The 23,048-nt window shown below is 46.0% G+C and overlaps 1 protein-coding gene across 1 annotated transcript; it reads left to right on the top strand.

Annotated features, from left to right (window-relative positions):
* Positions 1–2,218: 2,218 nt before the first annotated feature.
* On the top strand, positions 2,219–3,184 carry LOC125516581 (uncharacterized mitochondrial protein AtMg00810-like; the record flags this gene model as incomplete). Its single annotated transcript, XM_048681968.1, has 1 exon — positions 2,219–3,184. A coding segment is annotated over one exon (966 nt), but the record flags the coding sequence as incomplete, so codon positions are not given.
* Between the last annotated feature and the right edge of the window lie 19,864 nt (positions 3,185–23,048).

Genomic DNA, 23,048 nt, shown 5'->3' with positions numbered 1-23,048 from the left:
GACTAACTAAACCTGATTAGGTAGTCATAGTCAATGACGAACGGGTCCCACCTGCCAAGTTTGACCCAGTCAACCTTTGGTCCCGCTGACATCATAATTGCAATTTCTAAATTAATTTAATTATGCTAATTTCTAGAAAATGATTTAAAATCTTTAAAAATTAATATAAAATAAACCGTAGCTCGGATGGAAAAACTTTGTACATGAAAGTTGCTCAGAACAACGAGACGAATCCGGATACGCAGCCCGTTTATCCACCACACGTCCCTAGCATAGTGAACCTGCAACATTTCACCTCCGGTTCATCTGTCCGAAAACGCGAAACACCGGGGATACTTTCCCGGATGTTATTCCCCTTCACCGGTATCACCTAATACCGCGTTAGGGCACCTCTAACGTCGTTACTTGTCATGTCATGCATCACTATGCATATGCTTGCTTATATATTTATTGTTTCTCCCCCCCTCTTCTCTCGATAGACACCGAGACCGACGCCGCTACTACCCAGTACGACTACGGAGTTGACGATCCCTCTCTCTTGCCAGAGCAACCAGGCAAGCCCCCCCCTTTGATCACCAGATATCGCCTACTCTTCTCTATACTGCTTGCATTAGAGTAGTGTAGCATGTTACTGCTTCCCGTTAATCCTATACTGATGCATAGCCTGTCCTTGCTACTACTGTTGTTACCTTACCTGCAATCCTAATGCTTAGTATAGGATGCTAGTTTTTCATCAGTGCCCCTACATCCTTGTCCGTCTGCCATGCTATACTATCGGGCCGTGATCACTCGGGAGTTGATCACGGGTATATACTATATACTTTATACATGATACATGTGGTGACTAAAGACGGGTCGGCTTGAGGAGCACCCGCGAGTGGATCTTTGAGGCGGAGCGACAGGGCAGGTTCCGACCACCTAGGAGAGAGGTGGGCCTGGCCCTGGTCGACGTTCGCGAATACTTAACACGCTTAACGAGATCTGGATATTTAATCCGAGTCTGGCCATTTGGTCTATACGCACTAACCATCTACGCGGGAGTAGTTATGGGTATCCCGGCGTCGTGGTATCAGCCGAAGCCTTCGTGACGTCAGCGACTGAGTGGCGCGCGCCGGATTGGAACGTAAGCCTGCTCTTGTATTAAGGGGGGCTAGTTCTGCTTCCGGCCGCGTACGCAACGTGCAGGTGTGCTAAGGGCGATGGGCCCAGACCCCTGTGCGCTTAGGTTTAGACCGGCGTGCTGACCTCTCTGTTGGTCTAGGTGGGGCTGCGACGTGTTGATCTTCCGAGGCCGGGCATGACCCAGGAAAGTGTGTCCGGCCAAATGGGATCGAGCGTGTTGGGGTATGTGGTGCACCCCTGCAGGGAAGTTAATCTATTCGAATAGCCGTGATCTTCGGTAACAGGACGATTTGGAGTTGTACCTTGACCTTATGACAACTAGAACCGGATACTTAATAAAACACACCCTTCCAAGTGCCAGATACAACCGGTGATTGCTCTCTCACAGGGCGACGAGGGGAGGATCATCGGTTAGGATTATGCTATACGATGCTACTTGAAGGACTTCAGTCTACTCTCTTCTACATGCTGCAAGACGGAGGCTGCCAGAAGCGTAGTCTTCGAAAGGACTAGCTATCCCCCCTTATTCCGGCTTTCTGCAGTTCAGTCCACATATGATACCCTTATTCCATTTGATACCAATGCATACATCTGTAGTATAGTTCCTTGCTTGCGAGTACTTTGGATGAGTACTCACTGTTGCTTTCTCCCTCTTTTCCCCCTATCCCTTCTACCTGGTTGTCGCAACCAGATGTTGGAGCCCAGGAGCCAGACGCCACCTTCGACGACGACTCCTACTACACCGGAGGTGCCTACTACTACGTGATGCCCGCTGACGACGACCAGGAGTAGTTTAGGAGGATCCCAGGCAGGAGGCCTGCGCCTCTTTCGATCTGTATCCCAGTTTGTGCTAGCCTTCTTAAGGCAACCTTGTTTAACTTATGTCTGTACTCAGATATTGTTGCTTCCGCTGACTCGTCTATGATCGAGCTCTTGTATTCGAGCCTTCGAGGCCCCTGGCTTGTAATATGATGCTTGTATGACTTATTTTATTTGTAGAGTTGTGTTGTGATATCTTCCCGTGAGTCCCTGATCTTGATCGTACACGTTTGCGTGTATGATTAGTGTACGATTGAATCGGGGGCGTCACACCATATTTGTTCTTGTCTATGTTGATGATATTATTGTGGCCAGCTCTAGTCCAGATGCTACTACCTGTTTGCTTAAGGATTTGAAGCTGGAATTTGCTTTAAAGGACTTGGGAGATTTGCATTACTTCCTTGGCATAGAGGTCAAACAGGTAAATGGTGGTATACTTCTTACACAGGAAAAATATACCACTGATATACTCAGGAGAGTAGGGCTGGAACATTGCAAACCAGTAAGTACATCAATCTCAACTTCAGAAAAACTTACAATTGAGAGTGGTGAAGTACTGGGACCAGAGGATGCAACAAATTATAGAAGTGTTGTAGGTGCACTGCAATATCTTACTCTTACTCGTCCTGATATTTCATATTCTATGAATAAGGTATGTCAATATCTACATGCCCCTAGTTCAGCACACTGGACTACAGATAAAAGAATTTTGAGGTATCTAAAGTTTACAGAAGGGCTTGGACTTCAGATTGTCAAGTCTCCATCTATGCTTGTCAGTGCTTATTCTGACGCAGACTGGGCAGGGTGTGTTGATGATAGGAGATCTACAAGTGGCTTTGCTGTGTTCCTGGGAACAAATCTTGTGTCATGGAGTGCAAGGAAACAAGCTACGGTCTCTAGGTCAAGTACTGAGGCTGGGTATAAAGCTCTGGCAAATGCTACTGCTGAAATAATGTGGATACAAATATTGCTCTATGAACTTGGAATTAAAGCTCCACAAGCTGCAAGGTTGTGGTGTGATAATATTGGTGCTACTTACCTCTCAGCTAATCATGTGTTTCATGCACGTACCAAGCACATTGAAGTGGACTTTCATTTTGTCAAAGAAAGAGTAGCTCGCAAATTGCTTGATATCAAGTTCATTCCAACAGGGGATCAGCTAGCTGATGCATTTACAAAACCTCTCACCATGCGAAGGTTAGATGACTTCAAGTACAATCTTAACCTAGGTAAAGTTTCATAGGATTTAGATTGAGGGGGAGTGTTAGATAGATTGATAGAGATAGAGTCATGTTCAAACTTTTATCCTTTCTTCTGTAACTTCTCCATCTCAATCTCCTGTAACTCTCCTGGAACAGATCCTTGCGATCGTCCCTAACTTGTACGTCACGGCTGGCTGTTGCCTCGTTCAATATATACAACGCGGCCACCTACGGGTGGAGATATGCTTCCCATCGATAGTTTACACTCCATCGGCGCTGCGCCGGCGCCGGCAGATTTCAGGTCCCACGCGCAGAGGAGTCCTCTGTCCCAGCCGAACCAGAGGCCGAGCTCCGGAGCGTACTCGGCGCGTCCCATGAACGGCAGCGGTGAGTCGCTGGCCTTGCTCCACACGCCGGTCGCCGTGTCCATGGAGTAGGTCCCGTGACCACGCGTGGACGCCCAGATGTGCGACCTGTCCACCACCGCGTAGGCTCCCGCGGCGCCTCCCTCGACGGGAGGCGGCGGAAAGGAATGCCAATGCCAGCCACCGTCTCCGGCGGGATCACGAATAAACGCATGGACGTACCTGTCCTTGTCGTTCGGCGCAAACCGTGTGGAGTGTATGAAGTACAGGTCGTCGCCGACCGCGACAGGCGCGACCTCGCCGTGGGGCAATGTGGCTGTGATGTCGGGCAGCGCGCGGAAGGAGTGCGGCGCATCGTCGTAGAGTACGGCGCTGCCCTGAGTCGTGACCCGGTAATATTTTGTGTCATCGAAATGGGCGCGGTGCAGGGCGACGATCTTGACCTTGCTCCGGCCGATGAGCGCGAAGTCCGTCTCCACCACGTTGTCCACGTCGGGAGAGGAGAAGGTCATGGAGGGGGGAGGCAGGCGAGCCTTCACTGCATCGGCCGCAGCCACCTCCGTCTTAGCCCTCGTATTCGCCTCTGCCGCCTCCATCGTCATCGCCCTCGCAGCCGGCGCTGCCGCCGCCGCCGCCCGCTCCGGCGAACCCTTGGGGTAGAACAGGCGCGAGGGGTTGATGCGGTGGAGCGTGTGTGAGACGGGAGAAGCGCACAAGTTCTCGACCGCCATGTACAGAAACCGCCGGCTCATCGTCTCCGGCAAAAACCTCTCCTCGATCCTCGCTGCAGATCAGAAATTTGGTCGCCGACGATTTCTATTTTTTTTTTGAGGTATTCGCCGACGATTTCTATTGAAGTAACCATCTAGGGACGATGGCCCATGGGCCGAACGAGAGCTACCGGGGGTTTTGCAGAATGCATGGCACAAGTGTGTGCGCGTCTTTACTAAAAAAAAGTGTGTGCGCGTCTTTACTCAAAAAAAAGTGTGTGTGCGTCTAAACCTAAAAAAAAGAGCGTGTGAGCATCTTGGCCTAAAAAACAAGTGTTTGGGCATTAGATCATCTTTAAAAAACCTCAAAAAATAAGATCATGTTCAAAATTTCCCCTAAAAAGTGATCATGTTAAAATCGGTAAATACAAGGTCCACGTTCCTATTTGGCAGAAGACAAATTGTGAAAATGAAAAGTAACTATGCAACACTGCAACTTCGACTATAACATAATAATGACCAAACAAAAATGAAATATGAAAATCCCCAAAAACGAAGTACGAAAAGAAACTATTTCCTTTATATTTACACATACAAATTCAAATCCCTATTTATTTTAACGTTTTTGTCTACCCTGAATATTGTTTTTTTTGCGGGGAAACCCTGAATATTGTTGATGTGCAAGGGCAAAAACTTGTAGTCGTGCACCTCTCTTTTCCAAAACAATTTCTATATATAGAAAAAAGTATATTACACACCCTAAATCTCGAGGTGGATGGGAACACATTTCAGGTTTGCGACGTTGACCAAACCCCTACCACACACACCCTCAACGAGTAGTTGCATTGCATCATTGTCGAGTCGGAACGCCGCTATTACTGCCCTGCCTACCAGAGCAAGATGTGACGGCCCACCTCCACATAAGTGTGCAAGACATGAGGAAGATGACTGTATGGTGTAGGATTTTCCCGATGGTGATGGAGGAGGCTATAAGAAGGAGCTCAGTTGGTGGCGGCTACGGTTCGCCACCTGAATCGCCTTCTCTTTTTGTTGTTTGCCCAATTTCACACTTTCCCTATTAATTGTGTAATTATAGATAAAAAAGTTAAGCATGGTACATTCCATGATATCTCCAGAGTGCATATGAAACTCAAAACCCAAGAACTCGCCGAGTTTAAAGTTTGAATTCTGAAAAAAAAACATAAATGATAAAGAAGCGCAATGTCTGTTCTGCACCAAATTCTACAATGATACATGCATGCTATGGCATGACAACATGTGTATTATCTTTTGAAAAAAAACACATTTTTGTACGGCGGGGGGGGGGGGGCGCCGAGGGTTTCCGCCTCGACCTCGTCGGGCGTGGAAGCCTCATCCGAGGAAAAGTCGTGGATAGGGCAAGGCTGCCCCGATCTCATGGGCCTCCAAATGCGACGGCAGATCGCCCGGGGATAAATTGTTCTGAGGTTTCTCGGCCCGGGTAATCGGCAGGGATCCCCCCGGGATCGTGTGAAACCAAATGAGGCCTTATGGAGAAAGAAATCCCGTTGTTCTACCTAGGCAATCTCAATCACGCCATATCTTTTCTTGCCTTTGCCTAAGGATTTCTTTGCACAATAGGTATATCTCAATTTCAGACCAAATTGCCCCCGTTGCAACACACGAATATTGAGATAGTATATCTGTAAGTAAGGCATACCAAGTGCATATCCACCAGGGTAAAAAACCATCTTGGGGCATCGTTAGGACAGTCTCAGAACGAGCTCGGCTTGATAGAGGAACGAGTAAATCAATCGATACTGATTTTCAAATTCGCAAGCCAGTGATAAAGTATAGGACTATTCTCCAACTAGAGTACACACACGGGCACCCTGTCTGTACCCAAGCCGTACCGGAGCGACCTGTGCTTGATCAAGCGATGCCATCTGCCGGCGCCGGGCTCCACCTCGACGCGGGTGATCATCGCGAACGCGCACTCGCTGACGTAGCCATGGCAGCAGCAGCGGCACATGCAGTCATCGTCGCACGCCTCCTGGCGCGTCGTCTCGAAGAACTTGGCGACGCAGAGCCGGCCGTCGCCCAGGTGCACCACGTACAAGTGCGACTCCAGGTCGTGGAATCCCTCGGGCACCGCGAAGCCGTCCCACACCTGGTCCACCGCCGGCGCTCGTCCCTTCTTGGCGGCCGCGTCCAGATCGGACGCGCAGACGTAGCCTGTTAGGGCAAATAAGCCGCGGCGACACACCGGACGCGACCAGCGCGTGTATGGGCGCGAGCTGGCCGGGTCGTGAGCGTCGGGACCGCGGGAGTGTGTGCGTGCGTGCGTGCAGGTGCAGCATGGGGCGTGTCCGTGCGTCATGTGCGTCGTGTGCGTGGGTTTAGGAGTAGCTGTTGGGCGAGTTGCGTGCGTGATCGAGGGCGTGGCCGTTGGAGTTCGCCGTGGGGCGCGGGCGTCGGAGCGCGACGCGGGCACGACCGGAGCGAGTGGAGCGCGGGCAATCAGGAGCGAGTGGAGGCGTTGGATGCGTTCCCGGTGCGCCAGCTCGGGGCTATAAAGCCACGCGAGGGCCGTTGTAACAGCTGTGTAGTGTGTGGATTGAGTTCGTGCTCTGGAAAAGTGTTCATGCACCGGAAAAACCACATCGCCGTGTCCCTGTTCTTCTTCCCTCCTTCCCTTTCTTCCTCGCTGGTTCGAGCCACGGCAACAGAGAGAGAAAGAGAGAGAGAGAGGGGAGGGCAGCTGTGAGGGACTGGCGGTTCCAACAATTGGCATCAGAGCCACGTGGAGATAAGGGCGCATTGGCGATGCCCATCGTCCCGTACGCCGGCGGAGCGGGCGGATCGCTGCCGCAGTCGGTGCCGCAGCTCACTGGCGACAACTACACGGCGTGGGCCATCAAGGTCGAGGCGAACCTCGACGCGGCCGGGCTGTGGGAGGCGGTGGTCGTGTCGGAGGACGCGTCGGCGGATGTGATCGCCAAGAAGGATAAGCCGACGAGGGCGTACTTGCTCGGCGCGCTCGCGGAAAACCTGCTCCTGCAGGTGGCCTCGAAGAAGACGGCGGCGGAGGTCTGGGCCAGCCTCAAGGCGCGTTTCGTCGGGGCCGATCAAGTCAGGGCGGCTCGGCTGGGCACGTTGCGCGGGGAGTTTGAGCTCCTGCGCATGGCGGACGCCGAGACCCTGGATGACTTCGACGGCAGGCTCGGTGGGATGGCGGCGCGTTACGCGGTGTTGGACTCGACCCTGTAGGACGCTGCCCTCGTCAAGAAGCTGCTCGACTCGGTGTCGAATCGCCTGTACTCGGCGGTGGCTGGGATCAAGCAGTTCTGTGACATCGACACAATGGTGTTCGAGGACGCGTTGGGGCGGCTGAAAGCCTTCGACGAGAGGCTGCGTCGGCGCGGGCAGGACGAAGGCAACCACGGCGGCGAGCAGCTGATGTTCACCGCGGCATAGTGGCGGGCGCGCGAGCGGCAGCGAGGCGGAGCTCGTGACGACGACGACGGGCGCGCAGCGAGGCGTCGGGCTTCAGCGCGCAACAGACGAGGCCGGTGCTACAAGTGGTGAGCGGGGTCACTTCAAGCATGACTGCCCGCAGTGGAAGAAGGCCGACGCGGAGCGGGCACTACTGGTGGACGGCGACGTCGAGGACGCTGGGCTGCTCTGAGCCGCGTGCTTAGGACGCGCAATGTTAAGGAAAATTAAGCCGCGGCGACGCACTGGACGGCGACCAGCGCGTGTATGGGCGCGAGCTGGCCGGGTCGGGCGCGTCGGGGCCGCGGGAGTGTGTGCGTGCAGGTGCAGCACGGGGCATGTCCATGCGGGTATGCGTCATGTGCGTGGGTTTAGGAGTAACTGTTGAGCGAGTTGCGTGGGTGATCGAGGGCGTGGCCGTTGGAGTTCGCCGTGAGGCGTGCGCGTCGAAGCGCGACGCGGGCACGTGCGGAGCGAGCGGAGCGCGGGCGATCAGGAGCGAGTGAAGGTGTTGGGTGCGGTGCGTTCCCGGTGCGCCAGCTCGGGGCTATAAAGCCACGCGAGGGCCGTTGTAACAGCTGTGTAGTGTAGTGTGTGGATTGAGTTCGTGCTCTGAAAAGGTGTTCGTGCACGGGAAAAACCACCTTGCCGTGTCCCTATTCTTCTTCCTCTTTCCCTTTCTTCCTCGCTGGTTCAAGCCACGACAACAGAGAAAGAGAGGAGGGCAGCTGCGAGGGACTGATGGTTCCAACATAGCCGGCGTCCGAGGCCGATACGCCGAACCGGAGGCGGCTGACATACTCTGGGACGGGCACGGCGCGTCCAGGGAGCGCCCAGTCGCCGGCCTTGCTTCACCCGTCGCTAGCCGTGTCCAGGCAGTATGTGCCGCGGTCTGCCGTGGAGACCCAGATATGAGCGCCCTCCGCCGCGTGGCATGTGATCTTGCCGGAGCGGCCGCCTTCGTCGTCGCCATAGCCGGGGACCTGCGCGTAGGGCGGCGGCTCGAGCTAGCGGACGCCACACCCAGCCCGCAAACCTCTTTTTACCGGTGGATGGAGGTACCGGTCAAGCATCCTTCGTTGATGTAGTTTTAAGATTTGTGATGTTTGGTTGCCCACATCATTGTATCTTTGTGTATTTCAACTTTTCATGTCTGTATCTGTCATTAGGTCAAATCATGTGTAGGTCTCACTCATGCATGCATGCAAAAGACATCTACTCCGTGCTGCAAATGCATGAAAGCGACCCATCTATCTAATCTCCCATCCTGTAAATTTCATGGCTTTTATTTTCTCTTTGAAATTTCCAATCGTTTATATCTTTTAAACAGTGATTTCATTTTTGAAATATTTTATATATTTGAACTCGTGACACTAAGATCTTTATAACAAGATCAATATTGGACAGATTTCAAACACATTTAAATTTTACGTCTAATTTCACGCATATACCGGGCGAAATCTGTTATTCGAAATGAGTGAAAATATGTGAAACGTGTTCTTTCAAACATGTGAATTTGATTGTTTCAATGCATGAAATTGAATATTTCAAATATATGAAATGGTATTTTTTTAACTTATGAAACATATTTCAAATTTATTTGAATTTCAGGGAAATCATTTTTTGGAACATAGTGAGGATATTTTTTGTGTTATTATAACGTAACTTTTCACTGAAATTAATGAAATATGTTTTTGAAATGAGTGAAATCATTTGAAATAAGTAAATTTGGTTGTTTCGAATGAGTGAAATGTGGTTAAATTTTGAGTGAAATGTGTTCTTTCAAATGAGTGAAATCCGTTTTCTAAAATGAGTGGAACTGAGTGTGAAAATATGTTATTGCGGTGTGTGAAAATATGTCAAATTATTGTTTACAAAATGTGAAACTTACATTTGTCGACATGTGAAAGTTATTTCATTGAACTTATTAAATTTTTAGGGAAATCATTTTTTGGAACTGAGTGAAACTGGATTTTGAATGTAACGAAAATGTGAAATCAGTTTTTTCGAAAATGAGTGAAATATATTATTTCAATTGAGTGAGTGTAATGTGTTTTGAAAAATGTGTGAAACCTATCTTTTATAAATAATATATGTGAAATCGTTTATTGAAATGAGTTAAATATATATATTCAAAATGATTTAAATCAGTTCTCTTGTTCAAGATAGGTGAAATAGTTTTTTTAGTTGAGTGAAATATGTTATTTGAAAGGAAACGTTTTACATCGGTGCGCCGGCCGAACGCTGGGCCGGTCGCACGCCACTCGCGAGGCTACCCCTCCAATCGTTTTCTTCACCTGATGTCTTACGCTATCTTCCCCCTTCTCTTTATTCTCAACTCCATCCAGCAGGCTCTAATGGCACCGCTACAAGCTAGTCCAAACACCACCTCCAGCCATTTGGCTGAGACCATCGTGAAAACACCACCTCCAGCCATTTGGCTGGGACCACCGTGAGCTACTCCATGACCACAAGCTACTTCGTCCACCTCCCGGTTCCGTTTTTGCTACAACCGGCTCTATCTTTTGCTGCAACCGGCTTCTTTTTTGCTACAAACCGAGAATGGCGAGCGTGCGTGGGTCACCACAACAGCTTATTTTTTGCTACAACCGACTTCGTTTCTTGCTACGTCCGGCTTCATTTTTTGCTACAACAGACGCTGGAGAGCGTGGTGACCGCGGGCAATGAGGACGGGCAGCGCTTCTCCAAGCAATATTTGGTGAGGATGGGCGTCACGAATTTGTGCTACATGCTACAACCGGCATTAAAAATTGCTACCACCATCGTCTCGTCTAGCTAAAACCGCCGTCATGATTTGCTGCATCGCACAATGATGTTTTGATTTTTGCTACAAGCAGCATCATGCTTTGCCACAAACATACTGCGAAATGCTACAACCGGCAGCGGTACTAGTACTAGATGGAAGGAGGAGCAATGAAGATGCTACAATGGTGGATGGAAAATGATACAACCAGCTACACAAATTGATACGAGCACTGTAGGATAGGGGCGGATGCTGCAATGGCGGAAATAAGCACTGTACTGGGACGATGGGGCGGCAGATGCTGCGACGACGAGCGGCTGCCCGGGGACAAGGACGGCGATGCCGTGGTAGCTGTGAGATTGCAGACGAGGTTTTTTTTGTGCTGGAACCAGCGAGGATTCGTGGTACAAGCTCCATGGAGCGTTTTTTTTTTCGAACGAGAGGAGGAGGTTGTGCGAAGGCGGCGGCCGGCGGCGACGACCGGCGATGAGGGCGGCGGTCGGCGGCGACGAGGGCGGCGGCTGGCGCCGACGTGGACGGCCGGCGAGCAGGAGGATCACGGGGCTACCTCAGGATGAACAAGCGTCATCGGCCATGGTTTCTTTTTTCTATTTTAACTAGTGAAGCAGTTGGGGAAAGGTATCCTGCGGCTATTAAGAGCAAATCGTACTGGTGCGGTGTGACCGGCCGAAATTTCGGCCGGCGCACCGGCGTCTATCGCTCGTCTATTTGGAATCTGTGAAATGAAATTAGTCGAAATGTATCCAATTTTGATCTTATTTTAAAGGTCTTGCCTCAAGCAATTCAAATATATAAAAATATCAGCAATTAAATTTATTGTTTAAAATATAGCAATCTCCAAAATTTTGGCTATCAAATTTAATACTAGTCTTTCCTTGGGAGAGAGGCTTGTGAATGATTAATCGCCGTACAACTATCTACATGTAGATTCCTGACAAATGTTGTCTGGCATGCATAGGGGTCCATAACAGGTTTGTATTTTCACGTATTGAAGTGTGAAAGAGATTGGCTTATTTATATGGCCGCGAATCTCAAAGTAATCATGTGTGGTGGATTCTTCGCCGGTAGCTCCCTGCTCCGGTAAAAACACTTAGTCGACACACAGCCCTCGTCCTCGTCGTCCTCCGCGGGCTTGTGGTCGTACGCGAGCACCTCGACGGATCGCCGGCCGGGGCAGTCCGCTTGGGGGTTGGCCTCGATGATGTAGGCGCCGTCTTGGCCGTCGACGGCGAGGGACAGCGCGGGGCACCACTTGGGCGATGTCATGGGGGGCAGCGGGTGCACGGCGTGCGAGTAGTCGTCGTAGAGGACGACGCGCCCCGTGTGGTCCACAGCGACGACCCTGTCCCTGCCGCGGCCGCCGAGGAGCGCGAATTCCATGCTCCCGGCGTCGTGCGCCGAGTGGGGAGGGTAGAAGCTCATGGCGGGGTCAGGCAGGAGCTCGTTCTCCAGCGACGGCGGTGACGCGGGGGTCGGCGTGCCCCTGGGGTAGAAGAGGCGGGACGGGTCGATGCGGTGCAGCGTGAACAGGCCCGTGCCCCTGCTGCGTGTATGAGTGTATTGCCCAATGTTCAAGAGCGTGTCCATATCAACCAATGTCTCAATGAACATTGTGGTATGTGAGAATTTGTGTGGCACAACCGAATGGAACTTACGAACAACCTTATTTTCGGAATTTGCTCGGCGAGAAGGTTGAGCTGATTCACCATACCAATGAGCTGCAAGGCAAAATGGCCGATGTTCTCGCCGTCGTTGAAGTGGACGGCAATGTACTGCATGCTGAGGGTCACCGCCTTCGCCTCTCGCACACGTCTTTCCTCGGATCTGCATGGTCTTGAAGAGATCCCACACGTCCTTGGCCGACGCCTTTGCGGGATGGCCTCAAGGGCCGGCCAGTCATCAGCATGAATCATGGTGCCCTTCTCGATGGCCTCCCAGAGATGGCGCCCCTCAAGTATGACTTGCGCGAGCAGACCCAGTCCCCATAATTGGTATAGGTGAGCATCGGCCAACGGTTGCCAGCGTCATCGCACACCACCCATGTCTGCACGATCTGCCCCGGCTCATCGTTGACGTCGGTAATTGGAGCCCGCAATGTGCTATTGGGGACCGTTGAGCCTTCAGCTTGTCGTCATCACTCATGTCTCAACCAAACTCTGATGCCAATTGTCAACACACTCAATTCTCCTCTCTTTTAACTCTCTCACTCTCCCGTACGAAGAAGATCAGTGGCGGAGCTATGTTGGGGCAAGGGGGGCACTGCCCCCAAGCCTTCAACCAATTTCTGAAGAATTTTTTTTAGGAAGACTTAGATTAGAACATTTTTAGCATTTGCCCCCCCCCCCCAACACTGATGATTTGTGTTTCGCTCCCCTAGAGATTTCTGGCTAGCTCCGCCACTAAAGAAGATGAACAGAAGAAAGAGTACAAAGTTTTCGTGTTGCCATCTTACGACCGAGAACAAGCAGCATAAGCCTCAAATGCACATCCGGGTCCTCAAGCGATTTCCAACCTTTTTTTGTTGAGAATCACACGATTTTTCCAACTAAAATGCCAGAAAAAACGCGGACTAAATTGACCCGCTACCATGGCAGCAAAACTGGGCCGAAACGGGCTGCCATGGCAATGTAAGACCCGTGCCTTCACCCTGATTAACGGGAACCGCTAACGAGATTTTTATTTATGGACTGTACATGATGAACGTTCTTCAGACGCACAGTCTTCCCCGAAGTAAACTTCAGATCGACCGCACAAACACCTCGAATGATGGCATGTGACCCGTTCCCCATCAGTACGGGTAAAGCCCCTGTTGCCTGGTAAGAAGAAAACATGGAGGCGCCAGCACAAATATGTACATTGACACCGGTGTCAATTAACCAATCAGGGGATTGAAATACTGAAAGGATGGTAGAAAAAATACCATACCCTGATTCCTTCATATCAATATCACTGATGACAACATTAGCGGACTTGCCGCTCTTCTCATGTTCGCGCTCTTCAAAATGGTTAGGACACTTCGGAGCCCAGTGATTAGGATCACCGCAGACATGGCAAAGTCCCTTCCCCTTCTTATGAGATTTCTTCTTGAAGTTGGTAGAATGTGATGGCTTGTTCTTTGTATCAAACTTGCCTTTGCCCTGAGTTTTGTTCTTGTTGTTTTTGAACTTGTTGGGCTGGGAGTTCTTCTGTACCATGTGGGCACTAGAAGCTCCCTCAGCAACTCGAGCATGTGTGTCCTTTGCTCTCGCCTTCTCTTCAACATCAAGAGTACCAATGAGATCCGCAACGGAAAACTCCTGTCTCTTGTGTTTCAGGGAAGTAGCAAAATTGTTCCACGAAGGTGGAAGTTTGGCAATGATGCCTATGGCAACAAATTTGTCTGGCAACACACACTTGAAGTACTCAAATTCTTTTACGAGTGACTGTATCTCATGAGCCTGTTGTACAACAGAGCGCTCATCAGTTGTCTTGTAGTCATAGAATTGCTCCATGACGTACAACTCACTGCTGGCGTCTGAGGCACCAATTGGCCTTGAGCGCAGCCCACATGTCATTGCCGTTTTCAAAGGACATATACGAATCCACAATGGAATCATCCAGAACACTTAGAAGAGCGCCTTTAAAGAGAGTATCGATCTTCTCAAAAGCTTTCAGTTGTGCTGGATTAAGATAGCCCTCAGGCTTGCCCTTGGTGGCGTCATAGCAGCCCATGGTCTGAAACCAGTAGACTGCTCTCGTGCGCCACCTCTTATATTGCGCCCCCTTAAAGGCGGGCGGCTTCAGATGCGCAGCAAAACCACTCGGAGTAAATTGCCTATAATCAGGTTTTTGGATTGTATATGAGCAAATTACTACAAGATTTAATCCGAATAAATAGAAGATAAATCATGACTACAGTAGCAGAGATTAAACTAATCATGCGAACTAGCAGAGCAGATGAACAGATCACATCTAGGGCACCACGATCTCGAACAGATGAACAGATCACATCTAGGGCACCACGATTGATACGTCCATTTTGCATCATGTTTTTATATCGATATTTTTATGCATTTATGGGCTTGTTATTACAACATTATGTTCACAATACTTAGTGCCTATTCTTCTCTTATTTTATAAGGTTTACCATAAAGAGAGAAGAATGCATGGCAAGTCATTCTGAGGCTGGAAAAGGAGCAAATATTAAGGCCTATTCTGCACCAGCTCCAGAAGTCCTGAAAACCTTCACGGAAGCTTTTTCAGAATATATAAAAAATATTGAGCGCAAGAAGTTCACCAGGGGGGCCACACCCTTCCCACGAGGGAGGGGGGGCGCGCCCTACCCCCTGGGAGCGCCCCCTACCTCGTGGGTCCCCTGGTGGCCCTCCGATGCCCATCTTATCCTATATGGAGTCTTTCGATGAGAAAAAACATAAGCCATCTTTCCGAACGAGACTCCACCGCCACGAGGCGGAACCTTGGCGAAACCAGTCTAGGGCTTTAGCAGAGCTGTTCTGCCAGGGAAACTTCCCTCCGGGAGGGGGAAATCATCGCCATCGTCATCACAAACGCTCCTCTCATCGGGAGAGGGAAATCTCCATCAACATCTTCACCAGCACCATCTCCTCTCAAAACCCTAGTTCATCTGTTGTATCCAATTCTTGTCTCCAAGTCCGGGATTGGTACATCTGGGTTGCTAGTAGTGTTAATTACTCCTTGTAGTTGATGCTAGTTGGTTTAATTGGTGGAAGATCATATGTTCAGATCCTATATGCATATTAATACCCCTCTGATTATGAACATGATTATGCTTTGTGAGTAGTTACGTTTGTTCCTGAGGACATGGGAGAAGTCTTGCTATTAGTAGTCATGTGAATTTGGTATTCGTTCGATATTTTGATGAGATGTATGTTGTCTCTCCTCTAGTGGTGTTATGTGAACGTCGACTACATAACACTTCACCATTATTTGGGCCTAGAGGAAGGCATTGGGAAGTAATAAGTAGATGATGGGTTGCTAGAGTGACAGAAGCTTAAACCCTAGTTTATGCGTTGCTTCGTAAGGGGCTGATTTGGATCCATATGTTTCATGCTATGGTTAGGTTTACCTTAATACTTTTGTTGTAGTTGCGGATGCTTGCAATAGAGGTTAATCATAAGTGGGATGCTTGTCCAAGTAAGGACAGTACCCAAGCACCGGTTCACCCACATACCAAATTATCAAAGTACCGAACACGAATCATATGAACGTGATGAAAACTAGCTTGACGATATTCCCATGTGTCCTTGGGAGCGCTTCTCTCTATATAAGAGTTTGTCCAGGCTTGTCCTTTGCTACAAAAAGGATTGGGCCACCTTGCTGCACTTTATTTACTTTTGTTACTTGTTGCTCGTTACAAATTATCCTATCACAAAACTATCTGTTACCACTTATTTCAGTACTTGCAGAGAATATCTTGCTGGAAACCGCTTATCATTTCCTTCTGCTCCTCGTTGGGTTCGACACTCTTACTTATCGAAAGGACTATGATAGATCCCCTATACTTGTGGGTCATCAAGACTCTTTTCTGGCACCGTTGCCGCGGAGTGAAGCGCCTTTGGTAGGTGGAATTTGGTAAGGAAAATTTATATAGTGTGCTGAAATTTACTATCACTTGTTACTATGGAAAGTAATCCTCTGAGGGCTTGTTCGGGGTATCTTTACCCCGACCAGTAGAGCAAAGAGTTGCTCCTCAACCTACTAAACCTACTGAAAATGAAAATGTCTGCTTTGAAATTCCTTCTGGTATGATAGAAAAATTGCTAGCTAATCCTTTTGCAGGAGACGGAACAATGCATCCTGATGAGCACCTAATATATGTGGATGAAGTTTGTGGATTATTAAGCTTGCAGGTGTACCCGGAGATGTTATTAAGAAGAAGGTCTTCCCTTTATCTTTGAAGGAAGATGCATTGACATGGTATAGGCTATGTGATGATACGGGGTCATGGAACTACAAACGATTGAAATTGGAATTTCATCAGAAGTTTTATCCTATGCATCTTGTTCATCGTGATCGCAATTATATATATAATTTTTGGCCTCGTGAAGGAGAAAGAATCGCTCAAGCTTGGGGGAGACTTAAATCAATGTTGTATTCATGCCCCAATCATGAGCTCTCAAGAGAGATGATTATTCAAAATTTATATGCTCGGCTTTCTGATAACAATCGCACCATGCTCGATACTTCTTGTGCTGGCTCTTTTATGACGAAGACCATTGAATTCAAATGGGATTTATTGGACAGAATTAAACGCAACTCTGAAGATTGGGACCTCGACGAAGGTAAGGAGTCAGGTATGAAACCTAAGTTTGATTGTGTTAAATCTTTTATGGGTACTGATGTTTTTCGTAAATTTAGCACTAAATATGGACTTGACTCTGAGATAGTAGCTTCTTTCTATGAATCTTTTGCTACTTATGTTGATCTCCCCAAGGAGAAGTGGTTTAAATATCATCCTCCCATAGAAGTAAAAGTAGTTGCACCTATTAAAGTTGAAGAAAAGACTATCACTTATAATGATCCTATTGTTCCTACTTCTTATGTTGAGAAACCACCTTTCCCTGTTAGGATAAAGGATCATGCTAAAGCTTCAACTGTGGTTCGTAAAAGCAATATTAGAACATATACACCTCCTGAGCAAGTTAAAGTTGAACCTAATATTGCTATTGTTAAAGATCTTTTGGCTGATAATATTGATGGGCATGTTATTTATTTCTGTGATGAAACTGCTAGAATTGCTAAACCTTGTGCTAAAGATAAACCTAGACCTGTGGTAGGCATGCCTATTATTTCTGTTAAAATAGGAAATCATTGTTATCATGACTTTATGTGATATGGGTGCTAGTGCTAGTGCAATACCTTACGACTTATACAAAGAAATTATGCATGATATTGCACCTGCTGAGATAGAAGATATTGATGTCACAATTAAACTTGGCAATAGAGATACTATTTCACCAATGGGAATTGTTAGAGATGTTGAAGTCTTGAGTGGGAAAACTAAATATCATGCTGATTTTCTTGTTCTTGGTTCCCCCACAAGATAGCTTTTGTCCCATTATATTTGGTAGTCCCTTCTTAAACACTGTTAATGCTAAGATAGATTGCAAAAAGGATGTTGTTACTATCGGTTTAGATGATATGTCTCATGAATTTAATTTCTCTAAATTTAGTAGACAACACCGTGAAGAAGAATTACATAGTAAGGATGAAATTATTGGTCTTGCTTCTATTGCCATACCTCCTAGTGATCCTTTAGAACAATATTTGCTAGACCATGAAAATGATATGTTTATGAATGAAAGAAGGGAAATAGATGAAGTATTCTTTAAACAGGAACCTATTCTGAAACACAATTTGCCTATTGAAATCCTAGGGGATCCTCCTCCACCTAAGGGTGATCCCGTGTTTGAGCTTAAACCGTTGCCTGATACTCTTAAATATGCTTATCTTGATGATAAAAAGATATATCCTGTTATTATTAGTGCTAACCTTTCAGAGCATGAGGAAGAGAGATTATTGAAAACTCTGAAGAAGCACCGTGCTGCTATTGGGTATACTCTTGATGATCTTAAGGGCATTAGTCCCACTCTATGTCAACACAAAATAAATCTGGAGGAAGATGCCAAACCAGTTCGTGATCATCAACGACGGCTGAATCCTAAAATGAAAGAAGTGGTAAGGAAGGAGATACTAAAGCTCCTTGAGGCAGGTATAATCTATCTCGTTGCTGATAGTCAGTGGGTAAGTCCTGTCCATTGTGTCCCTAAGAAGGGAGGTATTACTGTCGTTCCTAATGATAAAGATGAATTAATTCCTCAAAGAATTATTACAAGTTATAGGATGGTAATTGATTTCCGCAAATTAAATAAGGCCACTAAAAAGGATCATTACCCCTTACCTTTTATCGATCAAATGCTAGAAAGATTATCCAAACATACACATTTTTGCTTTCTAGATGGTTATTCTGGTTTCTCTCAAATACCTGTGTCAGCCAAGGATCAATCAAAGACTACTTTTACTTGCCCTTTTGGTACTTTTGCTTATAGACGTATGCCTTTTGGTTTATGTAATGCACCTACTACCTTTCAAAGATGCATGATGGCTATATTCTCTGACTTTTGTGAAAAGATCTGTGAGGTTTTCATGGACGATTTCTCCGTCTATGGATCTTCTTTTGATGATTGCTTGAGTAACCTTGATTGAGTTTTGCAGAGATGTGAAGAAACTAATCTTGTCTTGAATTGGGAAAAGTGCCACTTTATGGTTAATGAAGGTATTGTCTTAGGGCATAAAGTTTTTGAAAGAGGTATTGAAGTTGATAAAGCCAAGGTTGATGCTATTGAAAAGATGCCATGCCCCAAGGACATCAAAGGTATAAGAAGTTTCCTTGGTCACGCCGGATTTTATAGGAGGCTCATTAAGGACTTCTCAAAAATTTCTTGGCCTTTGACTAATTTATTACAAAAAGATATACCATTTTTCTTTGATGATGATTGTGTAGAAGCATTTGAAATACTTAAGAAAGCATTGATCTCTGCACCTATTATTTAGCCACCTGATTGGAATTTACCCTTTGAAAGCATGTGTGATGCTAGTGATTATGCGGTAGGTGCTGTTCTAGGGCAAAGATTTGATAAGAAATTAAACGTTATTCAATATGCTAGTAAAACCCTAGACAATGCTCAAAGAAATTATGCTACTACTGAAAAAGAATTCTTAGAAGTTGTATTTGCTTGTGATAAGTTCAGACCTTATATTGTTGATTCTAAAGTAACTATTCACTCTGATCATGCTGCTATTAAATATCTTATGGAAAAGAACGATGCTAAACCTAGACTTATTAGATGGGTTCTCTTGCTACAAGAATTTGATTTACATATTGTTGATAGAAAGGGAGCTGAGAACCCCGTTGCAGACAACTTGTCTAGGTTAGAAAATGTACTTGATGACCCACTACCTATTGATGATAGCTTTCCTGATGAGCAATTAAATGTCATAAATGCTTCTCATACTGCTCCATGGTATGCTGATTATGCTAATTACATTGTTGCCAAATTCATACCACCTAGTTTCACATACCAGCAAAAGAAAAAGTTCTTCTATGATTTGAGACATTACTTTTGGGATGACCCACATCTTTATAAAGAAGGAGTAGATGGTGTTATTAGACGTTGTGTACCTGAGCATGAACATGAACAAATCCTACGCAAGTGTCACTCCGAAGCTTATGGAGGACACCATGCTGGAGATAGAACTGCACATAAGGTATTGCAATATGGGTTTTATTGGCCTACTCTCTTCAAAGATGCCCGTACGTTTGTCTTATCTTGTGATGAATGTCAAAGAATTGGTAATATTAGTATACGTCAAGAAATGCCTATGAACTATTCACTCGTTATTGAACCATTTGATGTTTGGGGCTTTGATTATATGGGACCTTTTCCTGCCTCTAATGGATATACACATATTTTAGTTGCTGTTGATTACATTACTAAGTGGGTAGAAGCTATTCCAACTAGTAGTGCTGATCATAACGCTTCTATTAAAATGCTTAAAGAAGTTATTTTTCCAAGATTTGGAGTCCCTAGATATTTAATGACTGATGGTGGTTCACATTTCATTCATGGTGCTTTCCGTAAGATGCTTGCTAAATATGATGTTAATCATAGAATTGCATCTCCTTATCACCCTCAGTCTAGTGGTCAAGTAGAATTAAGTAATAGAGAGCTCAAATTAATTTTGCAAAAGACTGTCAATAGGTCTAGAAAGAATTGGTCCAAGAAACTTGATGATGCATTATGGGCCTATAGAACTGCATATGAAAATCCTATGGGTATGTCTCCGTATAAAATGGTTTATGGAAAAGCATGTCACTTACCTCTCGAACTAGAACACAAGGCATATTGGGCTATTAAAGAGCTCAATTATGATTTTAAACTTGCCGGTGAGAAGAGGTTATTTGATATTAGCTCACTCGATGAATGGAGAACCCAAGCCTACGAAAATGCCAAGTTGTTTAAAGAATATGTTAAAAGATGGCATGATAAAAGGATACAAAAGCGTTAGTTTAATGTAGGTGATTATGTATTGCTATACAACTCTCGTTTAAGATTTTTTGCAGGAAAAATTCTCTCTAAATGAGAAGGTCCTTACGTTATCGAGGAGGTCTATCGTTTCGGTGCCATAAAAATCAACAACTTTGAAGGCACAAATCCGAAGGTGGTGAACGGTCAAAGAATCAAATATTATATCTCAGGTAATCCCATAAATGTTGAAAGCAATGTTATTGAAACCGTAACCCCGGAGGAATACATAAGGGACACTTTCCAGAACGTTTCAGACTCCGAAAAGGAATAGGTATGTGGTACGGTAAGTAAACCGACTCCAAAACAGTTTTTAAGGCAATATTTCTCCGTTTTGGAATATTTAGAAAAAAATAGAAAAATAAGAAGCAATGCGGGAAGGACATGAGGCCTCCACGAGGGTGGAGGGCGCGCCCTACCCTACTGGGCGCCCCCTACCTCGTGGGCATCTCGTGCGCTCTCCGGACTCCGTTTTCTTGCACAATACGTATTTTGGTCGGTAAAAATTCATTATATAATCTCCCAAAGGTTTTGACCACCGTATCACGCAAATATCTCCTGTCTTTATTTCGAGCTATCCCGCTGCAGATTTGAGCAACATGTCATCCCAGGATTCGGAAGGAGAGAGCTATGTGGCTGAGTACCTTGTGGATCCTAAAGTCTATGGGGATGTGGAGCATTGTGGTTGGACTACGGAAGAAGAATAGGACTATGAACCTAAGGGAAAGGAGGAGACGAGCTCAGATGAAGATGAAGTCCCACTACCTCAACTCGTGGACATGCATGTGGAGTTCAAAAAGTCAAGCCTCCCGAATAGAGTAAAGAAACCTAATATCGAGTTTATCCCTTTTCGCCTCTTGCAGGAAAACAAGCAGGAACGATGCAAAAAGCTACTGAGCTTGGAACAGGAGATCGATGACCTAAGGGACCAAAATTCTGTCCTCAAGCGCAAATTAAGGAAGAAGCCTCCACCAACAGAGAAGAATTGAGTATCTGGTATGGGCACTCCCCTTGGCAACTGCCAAGCTTGGGGGAGTGCCCCGGTATCGTATCACCATCACTTTTATCTTTACCGTTTTTCTTAGTTCGATCCTTTTGGTAATATCTTGATCTATTAGAATAAAGTTTACGACATGATCTAGTTTTGAGTTTTGCTTTATGATCCCTCTATATAATCGAGTCTGTTAGCTATATATAATAAAGATTAGTGTTGAGTCAAGGGCTTGATTATTTTGCCATGATCCTAAGTGAATAAAAGAAAAGAGAAATAAATAAAAAAGGAAACAAATAGATCAAATGGATCTTATGGAGAGTAATGAGCTCACATAGAAAAAGTATGATGAATAAAAGTTGTTGAGAGTTGACTAACATAGTTTTGGTCATCGTTGCAATTAATAGGAAGTAATAAAGAAAGAGAGGTCTTCACATATAAATATAGTATCTTGGACATCTTTTATGATTGTGAGCACTCATTAAAATATGACATGCTAAAGAGTTGACGTTGGACAAGGAAGACAACATAATGGGTTATGTTTTCTTACATTTGAGATAAATTATATTGTCATGGATCATCCAACATGGTTGAGCTTTCCTTTCCCCCTCATGCTAGCCAAATTCATCGCACCAAGTAGAGATACTACTTGTGCTTCCAAATACCCTTAAACCAGTTTTGCCATGAGAGTCCACCATACCTACCTATGGATTGAGAAAGATCCTCCAAGTAAGTTGTCATCGGTGCAAGCAATAAAAATTGCTATCTAAATATGTATGACTTATTAGTGTGGGAGAAAATAAGCTTTATACGATCGTGTGATATGGAAGAAATAAAAGCGACAGACTGCATAAGAAAGGTCCATATCGCAAGTGGCAATATAAAGTGACGTTCTTTCGCATTAGGATTTTGTGCATCCAACCATAAAAGCGCATGACAACCTCTGCTTTCCTCTGCGAAGGGCCTATCTTTTACTTTTACCTCCTACCTTGCATAAGAGTCGTGGTGATCTTCACCCTTCCTTTTTACATTTTATCCTTTGGCAAGCACATTATGTTGGAAAGATCCTGGTATATATGGATAATTGGATGTGAGTTTTCATGAACTATTATTGTTGACATTACCCTTGAGGTAAAACGTTGGGAGGCAAAACTATAAGCCCCTATCTTTCTCTATGTCCGATTAAAACTCCATACCCATAAGTATTGCGTGAGTGTCAGCAATTGTGAAAGACTATATGATAGTTGAGTATGTGGACTTGCTGAAAAGCTCTTATATATTGACTCTTTCCTATGTTATGATAAATTGCAATTGCTCCAATGACTGAGATTATAATTTATTAGTTTTCAATGAAGTTTACGATTCATACTTGAAATTGTGATTGAATTATTACTCTAGCATAAGAAATCATATGACAAGAATTATGTAAGTTGCTGTTCTAAGAATGATCATGATGCCCTCATGTCCGTATTTT

This window comes from Triticum urartu, chromosome 6 (assembly GCF_003073215.2).
Source record: "Triticum urartu cultivar G1812 chromosome 6, Tu2.1, whole genome shotgun sequence".
In the NCBI taxonomy this organism is placed as follows: Eukaryota; Viridiplantae; Streptophyta; class Magnoliopsida; order Poales; family Poaceae; genus Triticum; species Triticum urartu.
The sequence above is the reverse complement of the archived record's forward strand: the minus strand, read 5'-3'. Positions and strand labels throughout refer to the sequence as shown.